General features: G+C 41.3%; 1 protein-coding gene across 3 annotated transcripts in view; it reads right to left on the bottom strand.

Annotated features, from left to right (window-relative positions):
• LOC139411096 (lysyl oxidase homolog 2B-like) overlaps positions 1 to 16521 on the bottom strand; it is a 67246-nt gene that overhangs the window by 17967 nt on the left and 32758 nt on the right. For all 3 annotated transcript variants that reach the window (XM_071156943.1, XM_071156945.1, XM_071156944.1), the window contains exon 5: positions 5496 to 5712. In XM_071156943.1, the coding sequence (XP_071013044.1) occupies positions 5496 to 5712 (217 nt within the window). The remainder of the gene's footprint in view (positions 1 to 5495; positions 5713 to 16521) is intronic.

Raw genomic sequence — 16521 nt, forward strand, 5'->3', positions numbered from 1 at the left:
CACAGCTATTTTCAGGTCTCTCCAGAGATGTTATATCCGGGCTCTGGCTGGCCCACTCAAGGACATTCAGAGACATGTCCCAAAGCCACTCCTGTATTGTCTTGGCTGTGTGCTTAAGGTCATTGTCCTGTTGGAAGGTGAACCTTCACCCCAGCCTGAGGTCCTGAGCGCTCTGGAGCAGGTTTTCATGAAGGATCTCTTTTTGCTCCGTTCATCTTTCCTTGATCCTGACTAGTCTCCCATTTCCCTGCCGCTGAAAAACAAACCCACAGCATGATGCAGCCACCACCATGCTTCACCGTAGGGATGGTGCTAGGTTTCCTTCAGACGTGACACTTGGCATTGAGGCCAAAGAGTTCAATCTTGGTTTCATCAGACCAGACAATCTTGTTTCTTAAGGTCTGAGAATCTTTTAGGTTCCTTTCGGCAAACTCCAAGCAGGCTGTCATGTGCCTTTTACTGAGGAGTGGCTTCCGTCTGGCCACTCTACCATAAAGGCCTGATTGGCCTTTAGTGCTGCAGAGATGGTTGTCCTTCTGGAAGGTTCTCCCATCTCCACAGAGGAACTCTGGAGCTCCGTCAGAGTGACCATGGGGTTCTTGGTCACCTCCCTGACCAAGACCCTTCTCTCCCGTTTGCTTAGTTTGGCTGGGCGGACAGCTCTAGGAAGAGTCTTGGTTGTTCCAAACTTCTTCCATTGAAGAATGAGGGGGGCCACTGTGTTCTTGGGGAACTTTAATGCTGTAGAAATGTTTCGTACCTCTCCCCAGATCTGTTCCTCAACACAATCCTGTCTCGGAGCTCAATTCCTTCGACCTCATGGCTTGGTTTTTGCTCTGACTATCGACTGTGGGAACATACAGTGCCTTGCGAAAGTATTCGGCCCCCTTGAACTTTGCGACCTTTTGCCACATTTCAGGCTTCAAACATAAAGATATAAAACTGTATTTTTTTGTGAAGAATCAACAACAAGTGGGACACAATCATGAAGTGGAACAACATTTATTGGATATTTCAAACTTTTTTAACAAATCAAAAACTGAAAAATTGGGCGTGCAAAATTATTCAGCCCCTTTACTTTCAGTGCAGCAAACTCTCTCCAGAAGTTCAGTGAGGATCTCTGAATGATCCAATGTTGACCTGAATGACTAATGATGATAAATACAATCCAACTGTGTGTAATCAAGTCTCCGTATAAATGCACCTGCACTGTGATAGTCTCAGAGGTCCGTTAAAAGCGCAGAGAGCATCATGAAGAACAAGGAACACACCAGGCAGGTCCGAGATACTGTTGTGAAGAAGTTTAAAGCCGGATTTAGATACAAAAAGATTTCCCAAGCTTTAAACATCCCAAGGAGCACTGTGCAAGCGATAATATTGAAATGGAAGGAGTATCAGACCACTGCAAATCTACCAAGACCTGGCCGTCCCTCTAAACTTTCAGCTCATACAAGGAGAAGACTGATCAGAGATGCAGCCAAGAGGCCCATGATCACTCTGGATGAACTGCAGAGATCTACAGCTAAGGTGGGAGACTCTGTCCACAGGACAACAATCAGTCGTATATTGCACAAATCTGGCCTTTATGGAAGAGTGGCAAGAAGAAAGCCATTTCTTAAAGATATCCATAAAAAGTGTTGTTTAAAGTTTGCCACAAGCCACCTGGGAGACACACCAAACATGTGGAAGAAGGTGCTCTGTTCAGATGAAACCAAAATTGAACTTTTTGGCAACAATGCAAAACGTTATGTTTGGCGTAAAAGCAACACAGCTCATCACCCTGAACACACCATCCCCACTGTCAAACATGGTGCTGGCAGCATCATGGTTTGGGCCTGCTTTTCTTCAGCAGGGACAGGGAAGATGGTTAAAATTGATGGGAAGATGGATGGAGCCAAATACAGGACCATTCTGGAAGAACCTGATGGAGTCTGCAAAAGACCTGAGACTGGGACGGAGATTTGTCTTCCAACAAGACAATGATCCAAAACATAAAGCAAAATCTACAATGGAATGGTTCAAAAATAAACATATCCAGGTGTTAGAATGGCCAAGTCAAAGTCCAGACCTGAATCCAATCGAGAATCTGTGGAAACAACTGAAAACTGCTGTTCACAAATGCTCTCCATCCAACCTCACTGAGCTCGAGCTGTTTTGCAAGGAGGAATGGGAAAAAATTTCAGTCTCTCGATGTGCAAAACTGATAGAGACATACCCCAAGCGACTTACAGCTGTAATCACAGCAAAAGGTGGCGCTACAAAGTATTAACTTAAGGGGGCTGAATAATTTTGCACGCCCAATTTTTCAGTTTTTGATTTGTTAAAAAAGTTTGAAATATCCAATAAATGTCGTTCCACTTCATGATTGTGTCCCACTTGTTGTTGATTCTTCACAAAAAAATACCGTTGTTATAGCTCTTTATGTTTGAAGCCTGAAATGTGGCAAAAGGTCGCAAAGTTCAAGGGGGCCGAATACTTTCGCAAGGCACTGTATATGTGTGCCTTTCTATATAATGTTCAATCAATTGAATTTACCAAAGGTGGACTCCAATTAGGTTGTAGAAACATCTCAAGGATGATCAATGGAAACAGGATGCACCTGAGCTCAATTTTGAGTCTCATAGCAAAGGGTCTGAATACTTTTTTTTTTTTTATTTTTTTTACCCCTTTTTCTCCCCAATTTCGTGGTATCCAATTGTTAGTAGCTACTATCTTGTTTCATCGCTACATCTCCCGTACGGGCTCGGGAGAGACGAAGGTTGAAAGTCATGCGTCCTCCGATACACAACCCAACCAAGCCGCACTGCTTCTTAACACAGCGCGCATCCAAACGGGAAGCCAATGCGTCGGAGGAAACACTGTGCACCTGGCAACCTTGGTTAGCGCGCACTGCGCCCGGCCCGCAACAGGAGTCGCTGGTGCGCGATGAGACAAGGATATCCCTACCGGCCAAGCCCTCCCTAACCCGGACGAGGCTAGGCCAATTGTGCGTCGCCCCACGGACCTCCTGGTCGCGGCCGGTTACGACAGAGCCTGGGCACGAACCCCGAGTCTCTGATGGCACAGCTGGCGCTGCAGTACAGCGCCCTTAACCACTGCGCCACCCGGGAGGCCCTATTTGTAATACGTTTGCAAACATTTCGAAAAACCTGTTTGAGGAAATTGATTGATGAGGACATTTAAAAAAAAATATATGTTTTAAAATAAGTCTAACATAACAAAATGTGGAAAAAGTCAAGAGGTCTGAATACTTTACGAATGCACATCTCCTTTAAATGTTAATATTAAATATTACTTTTGAAATACAGGCAAAAGCCTAAAATTAAGGCTATCTTACAAACAAATGCAACATTCAACCTTTAAATGAGTAACACTTTCATGACCACATTTTGAGGTTACTGTAACTATAAATTTCTTCCTATGTAATCATATAAAGCTGCATGTTCAAGACAGCGTGCATAGGTCATTGCAGGTCTGGGGAGATCTTCACAATTGTTTTAATAATTTGTTCAGGATATTGAACAGCATTGATCACTTGCACAATGTACTTTTAATGTAATTTCAACTGCAATCCAGGTCATTTGGATATGCTATTAGATAAAGCTATTGTGAAATGTACTCTGGATCTGGACAACCTTGAGGCAGAGCTAAACATGTATAATGGTAATACACTGCATCCCAAACCTATTCCCTTTATAATCCACTACCTTTTACCAGGGCCCATGAGGTTCTGGTCAAAATTAGTGCACCAAATAGGGTAATAGGTGCCATTTGGGACACACCCTATGGGATGTCCCTGGTTATGCACAGCTCGCTACAAAACACTGAGATGTGGAAAGTGACAGAGCAGGCAGGCATGCATTCTAATGTAAGATCTTAATTTGAGCCAGTTTGCTACAGCAGGAAAATATTTCTGCAGCAACAGGAAATGTCAATTATTATCTGGATTAAAATGAATGGACATTTTGATACATTTTTCGTAAAGGAAAATCAAGTCTTAAATTTCAAAGTGGAAATGACAAACTTCAGAAGCTTTTTTAAACCTCCAATACACTACAAGTTTGACATTTCTTGCATTGCTTTAAAGTTCTCTTGCAACAAGGTGATCAAATTCAAATTCACACTAGTCGTAAACAACAGCTGTAGACTAACAGTGAAATGCTTACTTACGGGCCCTTCCCAACAATGCAGAGAGAAAAATATAGAAGGTAATGTACATATACTGTAGGTAAGGGTAAAGTGACTAGGCAACAGGATGGATAATAAACAGTAGCAGCAGCTTATGTGTTGAGTCAAAATAGTTAGTGCAAATTAAGATCCTACATCTGTACAGCACTTGGATGTGCAAAATAGACGTGGGATTCCCACAAGATGTTTTCATTAGACCAGCATGAATTATCTCCTTCCCACAGATCCTGAGTCCATGATGATGCATCACTTGACAGTAAACATACAAAACCACAGATGGGCTTAACAAAGCCAAGTAGCTAAAGTGTTTCTAAGTGTCAGTGTTTTTTAGTAATGCGCCTCAGAAAACTACATTGTCCATCGATCTCTCACAGGATTAATCAGATCAGCGATAAGTTAATACACTCATATTGACAGAATATAGTTCGATCCCCACAGCTACAGTATTTCCCCTATCTACTGTATGTTTTATTTGTCATAGCCCAGCAGTGGCACAGCAGAAATCTGACTGAATAATAGAAATAGAATCACTAGAACAGGTATCCCCTGTCAAGTCAATAGGTCTGGCTATATCCGGTGTTGTGATTATATTTCTATAGAAAGAATGCAGTGGTTTAGTAACTCCGTGGTGGCAAAACTGGCCTTTTTCCTTTATTCAGATTACAACATCTCACTTTGGTTATTTGAAAATGAAATCATCTCCAGAATATCAAAACAAATTTAAACAAGTCATATAAAGCTAGTTTGAAATTATATTTTAATCCACCAGACAGATGAATATTACAACAAATATTATGACTAAACTCAAATATATAATTTTATTTTTTTTATTTTTACATTATTTTGAGGGGGGAAAATGGCATAATATTTGTTAATGATATTATAAATAGGACTGGTGAAGTTGTCACACATGCAGCTAACAAACATATATGTAAATGTCTGCTATATCCAAAATTATGACCAACTGATTGCAGCATTACCGCAAAAATGGAAGAAGCAAGTGGAAGGGAGAGAACATAAGGAACTTGTCTGTCGGCCCTACATTAAAGATCAAAATTGGTTAAAGAAAATTGTGTCAAATAAATAAGTATACCAGTTTCATTTAAGGGCCCAAAAATTGCCAGCTGTGCCATACAGGTTGCAAAATATTCGGGAAGAGATTTACGATGTGCCGATTCCATGGCACATGGTTTATGAACTAATACACAAAACAATGCCAGGTTCAAAACGTAGAGTTTTTCCAATTTAAATTATTATACAAAATTATTGCAACCAATAGAATAAAAATAAATGTATGTGGTGCCTACCTCTTGTCTAAAGGCCTTCCTGAAGCCTGTCATTGGGGTTGGGGAGAAGGCTCTTCCTGGCACACAGCTGACCACCACGGGCGTGCCCCCACCACAGGTGCTATTGGCCTTTGCTGCCACGGCATGGCCCAGCTTGCAGCTTGACACGTGGGCCTCGTTTCCAGTGCAGTTGACAGAGTAATCCCAGTAAGAGGGCTTTCTCCTGCGAGCAAACATCCTGAGAACACAGGGAACACATAGTCAAATAACAACATTTCATACACAAGGCTGCTATCCCTTTTTCCCTAACACCTATACACTACAGCAGCAAACATGTATGTAGTGAGCCAGTGGGTAAATAACAAGGCATATCCGATTACAAAGGGTTCAGTATTAGGATACAGATGTGCATGTTTAGTCTGGGATGTGAACAACACGTGAGGTTAATTGAGGTCTTCCAGGCCTGTAGGGATGTTAATCCATTCCTTTCCTTTTTAATAGTTAGCCAACCAAAGTGTTTAATGAACGTTTAGGGCAGAACAGCATGTGCTCATCCTGCGTCTATATCACATGTCTGAGAGGTGTACATGAAAGCAGATTAAAGAGGAGGAGACACGCACACGGCATTGGTTTTCCATTTGGAACCTGGATAAAGAATATTGCCGCTCACTGTCTGGAACCCATCCAAAACCAGCGTTCTAAGCCGTTGAGACTGCGGGCGACATACAGAAGTTGTGAGTGTAGGGTGGAAAAATAGAACTTCGGGGGAAAAAGGACCGAAAAAGCAATCGCATGTTTGTTTTGGAACAGTGATCTATTGCTACGCTTTAATGGAAAACTGCAATTTACACAGTAATGTGGGGTATTATCAACAATAAAATATTGAGAAAGCATTATACTGCAGCATACTGTAAATCAGGGTTCCCCAAATGGCAGTGATTTTTATTCTAAGCAACAAGAAAAACACGTTTTGTTTTGAAATATATTAGTTTTAATTATTGGACATAAATGACTTCAAAAACACCAGCAAATCAGCTCCAAGTGATTTTAATCTAGGAAATCTTTTCCAAAGTATTTCCACAAATAAAAGAGGGATATACAGTGCATTTGGAAAGTGTTCAGACCCCTTGACCTTTTTCCACATTTTGTTATGTTACAGCCTTATTCCAAAATGGATTTAAAAAAAAAATCTCAATCTCCTGTGACACGCAATAAATACCCCGTAATGACAAAGCAAAAACTGTTTTTTTGAATTTTTTGGCAAAAAAAAACTAAAAACAACTGAAATTTCACATTTACATAGGTATTCAGACCCTTAACTCAGTACTTTGTTGAAGCACCTTTGGCAGTGATTCCTGCCTGGAGACTTCTTGGGTATGACACAACAAGCTTCATGCACATGTATTTGGGAAGTTTCTCCCATTCTTCTCTGGAGGTCCTCTCAAGCTCTGTCAGGTTAGATGGGGAGCATCGCTGCACAGCTATTTTCAGGTCTCTTCAGTGATGTTCGATCGGGTTCAAGTCCGGGCTCTGGCTGGGCCACTGATGGACATTCAAAGTTCTGAGCACTCTGGAGCAGGTTTCCATCAAGGATCTTTCTGCTTTTTGCTCCATGAATCTTTCCCTCGATCCTGACTAGTCTCCCACTCCCTGGCACTGAAAAACATCCCCACAGCATGATGCTGCCACCACCATGCTACACCGTAGGGATAGTGCCAGGTTTCCTCAAGACTTGACACTTGGCATTGAGGCCAAAGAGTTCAAACTTGGTTTCATCAGACCAGAGAATCTTGTTTCTCAAGGTCTGATAGTCCTTAGGTGCTTTTTGGCTCCAAGCGGGCTGTCATGTGCCTTTTACTGAGGAGTGGCTTCCGTCTGGCCCCTCTACCATAAAGGCCTGATTGGTGAAGTGCTGCAGAGATGGTTATCTTTCTGGAAGGTTCTCCTATCTCCACAGAGGAACTCTGGTGCTCTGTCAGAGTGACCAGCGGGTTCTTGGTCGCCCCCCTGATGAAAGCCCTTCTCCCCCGATTGCTGAGTTTGGCCTGGCGACCAGTACTAAGAAGAGTCTTGGTGGTTCCAAACTTCTTCCATTTAAGAATGATGGAGGCCACTGTGTTCTTGGGGACCTTCAATGCTGCAGAAATGTTTTGGTTCTGTATCTCCACCCTACAGAATCCAGTACAATACCGTATTTTTGGAGTGCTACATTTTTTTGGGACCACTAGTCAATGCACGCCTCTTATAAGGCACACCTCGAAATATGATAATGAGCCAGAAACAACAATACCATTATTATATTTTGAGGCATGCCTTGTTGCAACTGTTAGTGTGAGTCTGTACCAATTTAACTCATATGTGGTTATAATGCCCCATCAATTTATAAAATATAAGGGCCAGATTGGAATGGCAGCAAGTTTTAAATATTTATTGCTTAACCTCTTGGAACCCCCTCTCCTGGATCCGGGAGAATTGTCATCAACTGACACTAATTAGCATAACGCAACGGGCAAAAAATATTACTAGAAAATATTCATATTCATGAAATCACAAGTGAAATATATTGAAACACAGCTTAGACTTTTGTTAATCACCCTGTCATCTCAGATTTTGAAATTATGCTTTAAGCATTTGTGTAAGTTTATCGATAGCATAGCATTATGCCTAGCTAGCAGCAGGCAGCTTGGACACAAAAATCAGAAAAGCAATCAAATTAAATTGTTTACCTTTGAGCTTCGGATGTTTTCACTCACGAGTCTCCCAGTTAGACAGCAAATGTTCATTTTTTCCCATAAAGATTATTTTTATATCTGAAATACCTCCGGTTGTACTTCATGTTTAGTTGAGAAATCCACCGGAAACTGCGGTCACGACAACGCCGAAAAATATTTTGATATCCCATTCACTGCTCAATAGGGACGCATAGGAACGCAGAGCTTTCTTAAGAAGAGTCCCTTCCCGATTGGATTTTTCTCAGGCTTTCGCCTGCAATATCAGTTCTGTTATACTCACAGACAATATTTTTACAGTTTTGGAAACTTTAGAATGTTTTCTATCCTAAGCTCTCAATTATATGCATATTCTAGCATCTTGTCCTGACAAAATAGCCCGTTTACTCTGGGAATGTTATTTTTCCAAAAATAAGAATAGTACACCCTAGTTTCAAGAGGTTAAGTATTTTGTCATGTCCTTTTGGTCTCTTTTGCACTGCAGTTGCTGCCAGTTTAAAAGCCTTTGTTACGGCTTCTAGAAGTTCAAAGGATCTAAGGATCTAAAATTGATATGATGTAATGTAATTACCTAGCAGCCAAACCCGCTTGCACCAATCCCCATGTAATTCAGGTGAAATACAGTGAAATCTCCCCCCAATGAATTTAATTAATTAATTCATCCATTCATTAATGTATTATGATTATGGTAGCATTTACTTTTTTTTAAAGTACAATACAGTCAATTCGACTGTATTGTACTGTATGTCATTACACAGTATTTAGATTACAGTAACTCCTTTACGGTGTACTTTTCATCAGCTTGAAAGTTTGCAGGTGCTGTCATCTATTTTGAAAGATGCATTTTTTAAATGAAACATACCACAGCACGGATGACATGCATCTGGAAGATGTGTACTCAACCCTTATGACCTCCAAATGATTTGGAATATGCTAAGTTAAACTAGAGGGCATACAGAGGCATTTGAGCAGAGGCAAAGTTTGGATTATGAAATAACTGTAGACATTGGCTGTGTGCCGCCGCCTAGACCAAACGCCAGACTATAAAAACAATCTGCATGTTTCATGGGTTTAAACCAGGTGCAGGCCGGGAGAGATGGAAAGTTTGGAGCTGCTGTGCTGTGTTTACCTAAGAGGAAACTTCTCTCCTTCTCTACCCCTACTGAGACAGTATATTCAAGGTTGCTTCAGATCTAGAGGCGAGAGCTAAGGTTTGAGTGATTAATAACCGCTGGCTATTCCTCTGCAGGTTTCCACGTGTATGTAAGAGTTAGATCTTTCCCCAGCCCAGTCAGTACCCCATTACGACTACTTTAAGGAATGCACTGATCCTGTATACACAGTATATATACAAAGGGGGGGAAGGTTACTTACAGTTTTTCTCAATCGCGCACAAGCAATTTTCTATAGCAGAACACCTAAGATCAAATACATTTACAGAATTTCAGAAATGTTCTTGCTTTAGTACCTGACTTGCATATCTTAGGTGCTCTAAGGTCAGGTTGTAAGGCAAGAAAATGACTTTAAATACAAATGTCATCTAGGCAATGGTTGATGATTTTTATGATTTTTTTTTACAATATTGCAGACATTCAGAGATGTAGAGAATGAAGTTGGGATACTTCTAAGTCATCATCTTCGACATTGTGACCCTCCATTATGGAGCTTTGCTTTGGTGTGGATTTAGGCCTATGCACTCATATTAGTTGCGTTCCTCACGTCCTCCATTGTATTCATCTTTCCTTATTACTATTGTAGATTGCTGTGCATTTTTTTTTAATTTTTTTTTTAATCAAAAATAATATTTGATTTAATGTGTATGAAATTGTTTGGTGAAGTATGCATAAAAGGAGAGTACTTGCCCATAATTCAGCACCTTTGGATAGTTGTTTTTCCAATTTTGATCATCATGATTTAGTGACTGCAACGAAAATGTATTGATCTACTGAGATTTTTTAAAGACAGACTATCTTACTGTTATCCACAGCGAGAAGGTAAGAAGGTTAACGTTCTGGTGAGTTGTACGTTTGGTGAATAATGGCCTAAAGTTTCAGTAGCATATTTGGGTGTAGGTTCATATAGGTTAATTAGGTTCATAATTTCCACTATGAGAGAACTCTTATTTAATTGTTATTTGTTTTGTTATTTTTTGTTGGGGGGCTTTATCCATTTCAAATTACAGTATACGTTTATAAAACATGTACTGTACCCACAATCTGCCCTATCAACTAGGGTTGCTGGTCAGTCACCCACCACCATCGGCAAGGGTACGGATTCCATATTTGGACCATTGGGGGCGATGCAAAAGGCCACCCTCCAGATTGCAAGGGGTTATTGTGAAAGGAGTATGGGCATGACATTTTGATTTGCATCAAATTTAAATTGTGTGCGCAATAGTAGGACAAAAGCATAGTTTACATTGTTTAAGGGATATATCAGTGAAGACCACCTCTTCCAGGGCAATAGGAAACGCCATATCTTTCTATACTCAGCCAGGGGACTGAAGAATCATGTCTAAACCAATTTAGGATGGGATGTAATGCTAGTGCCTGAAAATACCATTTAAAATTTGATATGGATAGTCCCATGTCTTTTCCCATCTGCACGTTTGTTAATTTTATCCTTGTCATATACATTTGGTAACAAGGGAAGCATTGAACTACAGAAATTCCCATATGTTCCAAAAATGCCCAAAGATATGGCCATTCTAGTCTATCAAAAGCTTTTTCTTCGTCGAGAGATAGAACTGCCCAAGGAGATTTGGTTTCTGACGAAGCATGTAAGATATGAAATAAACGACGGAGTTTATCTGAGGATAATCATTTTTTTAACAAACCCCCTTCGGTCCAGATCTACCCATTTGGGTAAGTACGTTTCAAGACGGGACAACATAATTTTTGAAAATAGTTTAATATCTGTGTTTATCAAAGACAGAGGGCGACAGTGAGAGCACTGGGAGGTGTCCTTAGCTTTTTTTTAAATAAAAGCAAAATTAGTTCTGTACTTACATCCCTTCTCAATTAACCTTTGTGAACGGCTGTATTAATCATTTGGAGTAACAGTGGAACTCAACAGACCTCAGGAGGAATACCGTCACAACCAGGTGATTTGCCTTTATTCATGATACCTAATTCCCTTTTGAGCTCATGGTACATTTGGTATTTCTGTTTTTTGACATTTGCATTTCTGAAACCTGTTTTCGCTTTGTCACTATGGGGTATTGTGTGTAGATTTATGAGGGCTGTAACATAACAAAATGAGGAAAAAGTAAAGGGAACTTTACTTTCCTAATGCTCTGTACCTGGCCACCGCGGGGGAAATGTCACCATATGCGCAGCTATGAGCCTCAAATGGGGTCATCCACCGCCATGCCACCCTTGGACTATAGAACACTGCCCATCTCCTTAATTTCCTGAACACCTTACAGTACATGTCAATCTTTTTCACCCAGAGCAGAGAGTGCCAGGTGATGCTGAGCAGCAAATGTATGTTCTAATTTGGGACAACATACGTTTCCATTGGGCTACTCAGGTCAGCAACTGCTTCCATGACTATCCCAGATTTACAATTCTTTATCTCCCACCATATTGCCAATTCTCAACCCCATTGAGGAGTTGTTTTCAGCATGGTGTGGAAGGTGTATGGTCGCAAACCCCATGAAGGTATGGCCCTTCTCCAGGCAATGGAGGAGGCCTGTGGTGACATTCCAGCAGAGTCCTGTCATGGGTGGATGTGTCATGCCAGAAGATATTTCCCCCACTGTCTGGCCATGGAGATCATCGCCTGTGATGTTGATGAAAATCTGTGGTGGGACCAAACAACAGTACTTGTTTCTTGCCTTATGATTGTGATTTTACTGTATTTTTACAGTTTCTTTATCTATTCCGAAACAATTGATCTAACATACTGTACAGTACAGTAGTACAAATAGGACTATTTTTCGTCCTTTGCATATGCAAAATATATTTACTGTATGTTTGCATATTTACTGTATGTGTGCATATGTAGCCGATGTGAAATTGCTAGCTAGTTAGCGGTGGTGCACGCTAGTGGCGTTTCAATCGGTGACGTCACTTGCTCTAAGACCTTGAAGTAGTGGTTCCCCTTGCTCTGCAAGGGCCGCGGCTAACGATGCTTCGAGGGTGACTGTTGACGTGTGCAGAGCGTCCCTGGTTTGCGCCCAGGTCGGGGCGAGGGGACGGGCGTAAAGTCTATACTGTTACACTTACAGTATGCTGTTTGTCATGTATTGATTGATGTTGAAATATAAAACTTGCATTGGTGTTCCTTTCTTGTTTGAGTACATGCAAACAATATACAGTATGACAACAAAATCTTGGTCTTCACACTGAAATAAGCTCTGATAGTAGTGTTTTGAATATGTCACATCGGTTGTCACTAAGTTAGATACATTTGATGTGTGTGTGTGTCTCATTTGTATGCAGAGTTTCATTTTGAAGATAAAAATAATGGTAACACTAGCTATTATCTAAAATGTAATTGTTAGTGTTGATAAGCCCATGGGTATAAAATAAAAAGCATGAACCACTAGGAAACCCACTCATTGGTCGCTTCCCACCCAGAAGAACCTCTCTACAAATCGTTCCCCCTTCCCCAGCCCCCCTCCCCCTAGCCCTTCCGTCCCGGTTCCCCCAACCTGCACTATAATTACGGGGTTGCAGCATAACGGCAAGTGGCAGCCTTACATATGAAATCTTTTAATCAGCATATTTTTGGTCTTAAGGTATTAACAAAAAAATAATACTGTAAAACAAAATAAGTAACCAATTCAGACCATTACAGTTAAGTTAGCAGAATCGACGAGTAAGGGTAATGAAGAAGAAAAAACCCAGAATGAAAACAAAAAGAAGATATGAAAGAAAGCCTTAATGCCTTATACTAGAATCCCCCCAAAATGAATTTTATATAATAACAATATGATTCTAGGCTATTTTGGTAATGGTAAAAATAGCTGCTAGCCATGTGTTTTTTTCTCAGTAAGCAAAAATGATGATCTTCTATTTTTAGCTGATACATATCAAACTGGAATAACTCAAATAAAATCAAAGTTTATTTGTCACATGACAGAATACAACAGGGTGTGAACCATACAGCGAAATGCTTACTTATAAGCTCTTCCTCAACAATGCAGAGTTCAATATCAGAGGTACCAAATAGAAATAGGATCTTTAAAAAAAACATGGAAACAACACTAGAGCAGATAAAAATAAAAGCACATGAGAAATAAAACACACAAAAATGTAAGCTATATACTGTACAAGGCCAATGTGCAGGGATATGGTGTAAGTTGAGGTAATATACCCATACATGTAGGCAGGGGTAAAAAGTGACTAGGCAGCCGGATAAGTAATAATAAATAGAAGCAGCATCGAGGCGCTATAGGAGGAGCTATAGGAGGACGGGCTCAATGTAATGGCTGGAATGGAATTCATGGAACGGAGTCAAACATCTGGTTTCCATATGTTTGATGTGTTTGATACCATTCCATTTATTCCATTCCAGCCATTATAATGAGCCCTTCCTCCTATAATGAGCCCACACCAGCATCCTCTAAGGTGTGTGTAAGTGTGTGAGTGTGTGTTTGTGTGTGCGCTGTGTGCGTGCGCATGTGTGTGTGTGAGAGAGAGTGACAGTGTGTGTGGATAGAGACCTGAGAGTGTGCATAAAGTCAGTGCAGATTGAGTAAATGCAGCTAGACGATGGATGGGGGGTGAGCAGCCATTGGTTAGCTATTCAGCAGTCTAATGTCTTGGAGATAGAAACTGTCTCTGAGCTTGTTGGTCCGAGACCTGATGCTCCTGTACCTTTTTCCAGATGGTAGTGGAGACAGTACATTGCTGGGTTGGCTGAAGTCTTTGGCAATTTTCCGGGTCTTCCTCATACACTGCCTGATATAAATGTCCTGGATGGCAGGGAGCTTAGCCCTAGTGATGTACTGGGCCGTCCGCACCACCCTCTGTAGGGCCTTGCAGTCGAGGGAGCCTACTAACGTCGTGTAGTCAGCAAACTTGATGATGGTGTTGGAGTCGTGCGTGGCCATGTAGTAGTGTGTGAACAGGGAGTACAGAAAGGGACTAAGCACATCCCCTTGGGGGGCCTGCGTGTTGAGGATCAGTGCGTGGTGGAGGTGTTGTTGCTTATCCTCACCACCTGGGGTTGGCCCATCAGGAAGTCCAGGATCCTGTTGCAGAGCGAGGTGTTCAGCCCCAGGGTCCCAACAAAGATGGTTTATCATGAAGATGCCTAGAAACTGCTTCTCCAGTAGAAATCCATGATCACACTTGTAGGCGATGTCCTGGCGATGTTAGCTAGCTAAGCTCATGCGCAGAAACACGGTCGTGTGGAGCGGTCGTGTCACACTGTAGTCAAAGATTAATGTTGTAGGTTACACTGGCAAGTATAAGAATACTTGCCACGGCATATTATTGAACTACACAGTGGATTGTTTCACATGGGGGAGATGTGAGAAGCTAAAAGGTTAGCTTGCTTGCTGTTTTTAGCCAGCTAGCCAGCAAGCTGCTAGCGGAGTAGCCTACAGCCAACTGGCAGGCACAAAATGAGGTAAACTAAAAACAAATCTAAACTTTATTACATCCCACTGGCCACAAACTGCTTGAATCAACGTTGTTTCAACATATTTTGTCAACATATTGTCATGTGGAAAATACATTGGATTTGAAAAAAGTAATCAAAGTGGTTTTGAGGGTAAAATTTCAATCAAAGGATTATGTCATCATGGTAACCACATTTCAACATAGACAAACTTTGTACAAAATATGTTTAATTTGTACCTTTAAAGCTGCAATATATCACTTTTTAGAAGCGTTAGATCTGTTCTATGTGCGCTATTTCTATGCTCCTCGTTCTTAGTTTTTTTGTTGTTACGTCTTATACTTCCTGTTTTGTAAACCAGCTTCAAACAGCTGAAAATACAATATTTTTGGTTATGGAAAATATATTTCACAGTGGTTAAAATGGTACAATGATTATCTACACTATACTTCCTTGTTTTGTCACATAAACTACTAGAATTGTAGCAACCAGGAAATGGCGGAGCAATTTCAGCATAGTGCATCTTAAAAACAACGTCAGATCTTCAATGTTATATCAACAATTAGAAAAAAAAGCAGTCTGGGCAGCATCTCCTACTGGAGCATTGATCTATCTACAGCACATATGTCAGAGTCAAGGCCCGCGGGCCACATCCGGCCCGCAAGAAGGTTTTTTACGGCCCCTGGGATGATCTTGATTTATTATTAGAACCGGCCCGCAGCAAGCCGGCAGCCCGCAGATCTTTTACACGCACCAATACTACATTTCCCACAATGCAAAGGTGACGCACCGAGCAGTAGGCTGCTTCATTTCAATATTTATTGGCACAGCAGTCGTCAGCATCACAGTAAAATTAACTTTCAGATACCCATCAAAAATGGCAAAACGGAAGGTGGATACTGAGAACCGGGGGTTTCAAACAAGGTGGGAGTCGGAGTATATGTTCACGAAGGTAGCTGGAAAACCTGTGTGTCTTCTGTGTGGAGAAAGTGTGGCGGTACTGAAAGAGTATAATCTGAGACGACATTATGAAACGAAACACGCGGACACACACGCGGACGCAACTGTCAAGGCCAGTTTTATTTTGGCAGAAGAGATCGCTAAATCAGCCCGGCCATTTACGGAGGGGGATTTCATCAAAAACTGCATGATTAAAGTTTGTGACGAAGTTTGCCCAGAAAAAAGGCAACTCTTTTTAAATGTGAGTCTGAGCAGAAACACCATTGCCGAGAGAGTAGACCAGTTGTCCATCAATCTAAAAGAGCAGCTTGTGAAAAAGGGAAAAGATTTTATTGCATATTCCTTGGCTGTGGATGAGAGCACCGACATTTCTGACATTGCCCAGTTGTCAATTTTCATCCGCGGAGTGGACTCCAACCTAAGCGTGACAGAGGAGTTTTTGGCTTTACGTCCTATGCATGGCACAACTACGGGGCATGATTTGTATGAAGAGGTGTCAAGATGTGTAAATGAGATGGAGCTGCCTTGGGAAAAACTCGTGGGTTTGACAACCGACGGAGCACCTGCGATGTGTGGACACAGGAGCGGACTGGTGGCGAAGATACGGGAAAAGATGCAAGAGGAAAACGCGACAGGTGAGCTGACAGCTTATCATTGTATCATACACCAGGAAGCGTTGTGCGGTAAAGCCTTGAAAATGGAGCATGTAATGAGCATCATCACGCGCACAGTTAACTTTATCAGAGCCAAAGGTTTGAATCACCGCCAGTTCAAGGCATTTCTGA

This window comes from Oncorhynchus clarkii, chromosome 6 (assembly GCF_045791955.1).
Source record: "Oncorhynchus clarkii lewisi isolate Uvic-CL-2024 chromosome 6, UVic_Ocla_1.0, whole genome shotgun sequence".
In the NCBI taxonomy this organism is placed as follows: domain Eukaryota; kingdom Metazoa; phylum Chordata; class Actinopteri; order Salmoniformes; family Salmonidae; genus Oncorhynchus; species Oncorhynchus clarkii.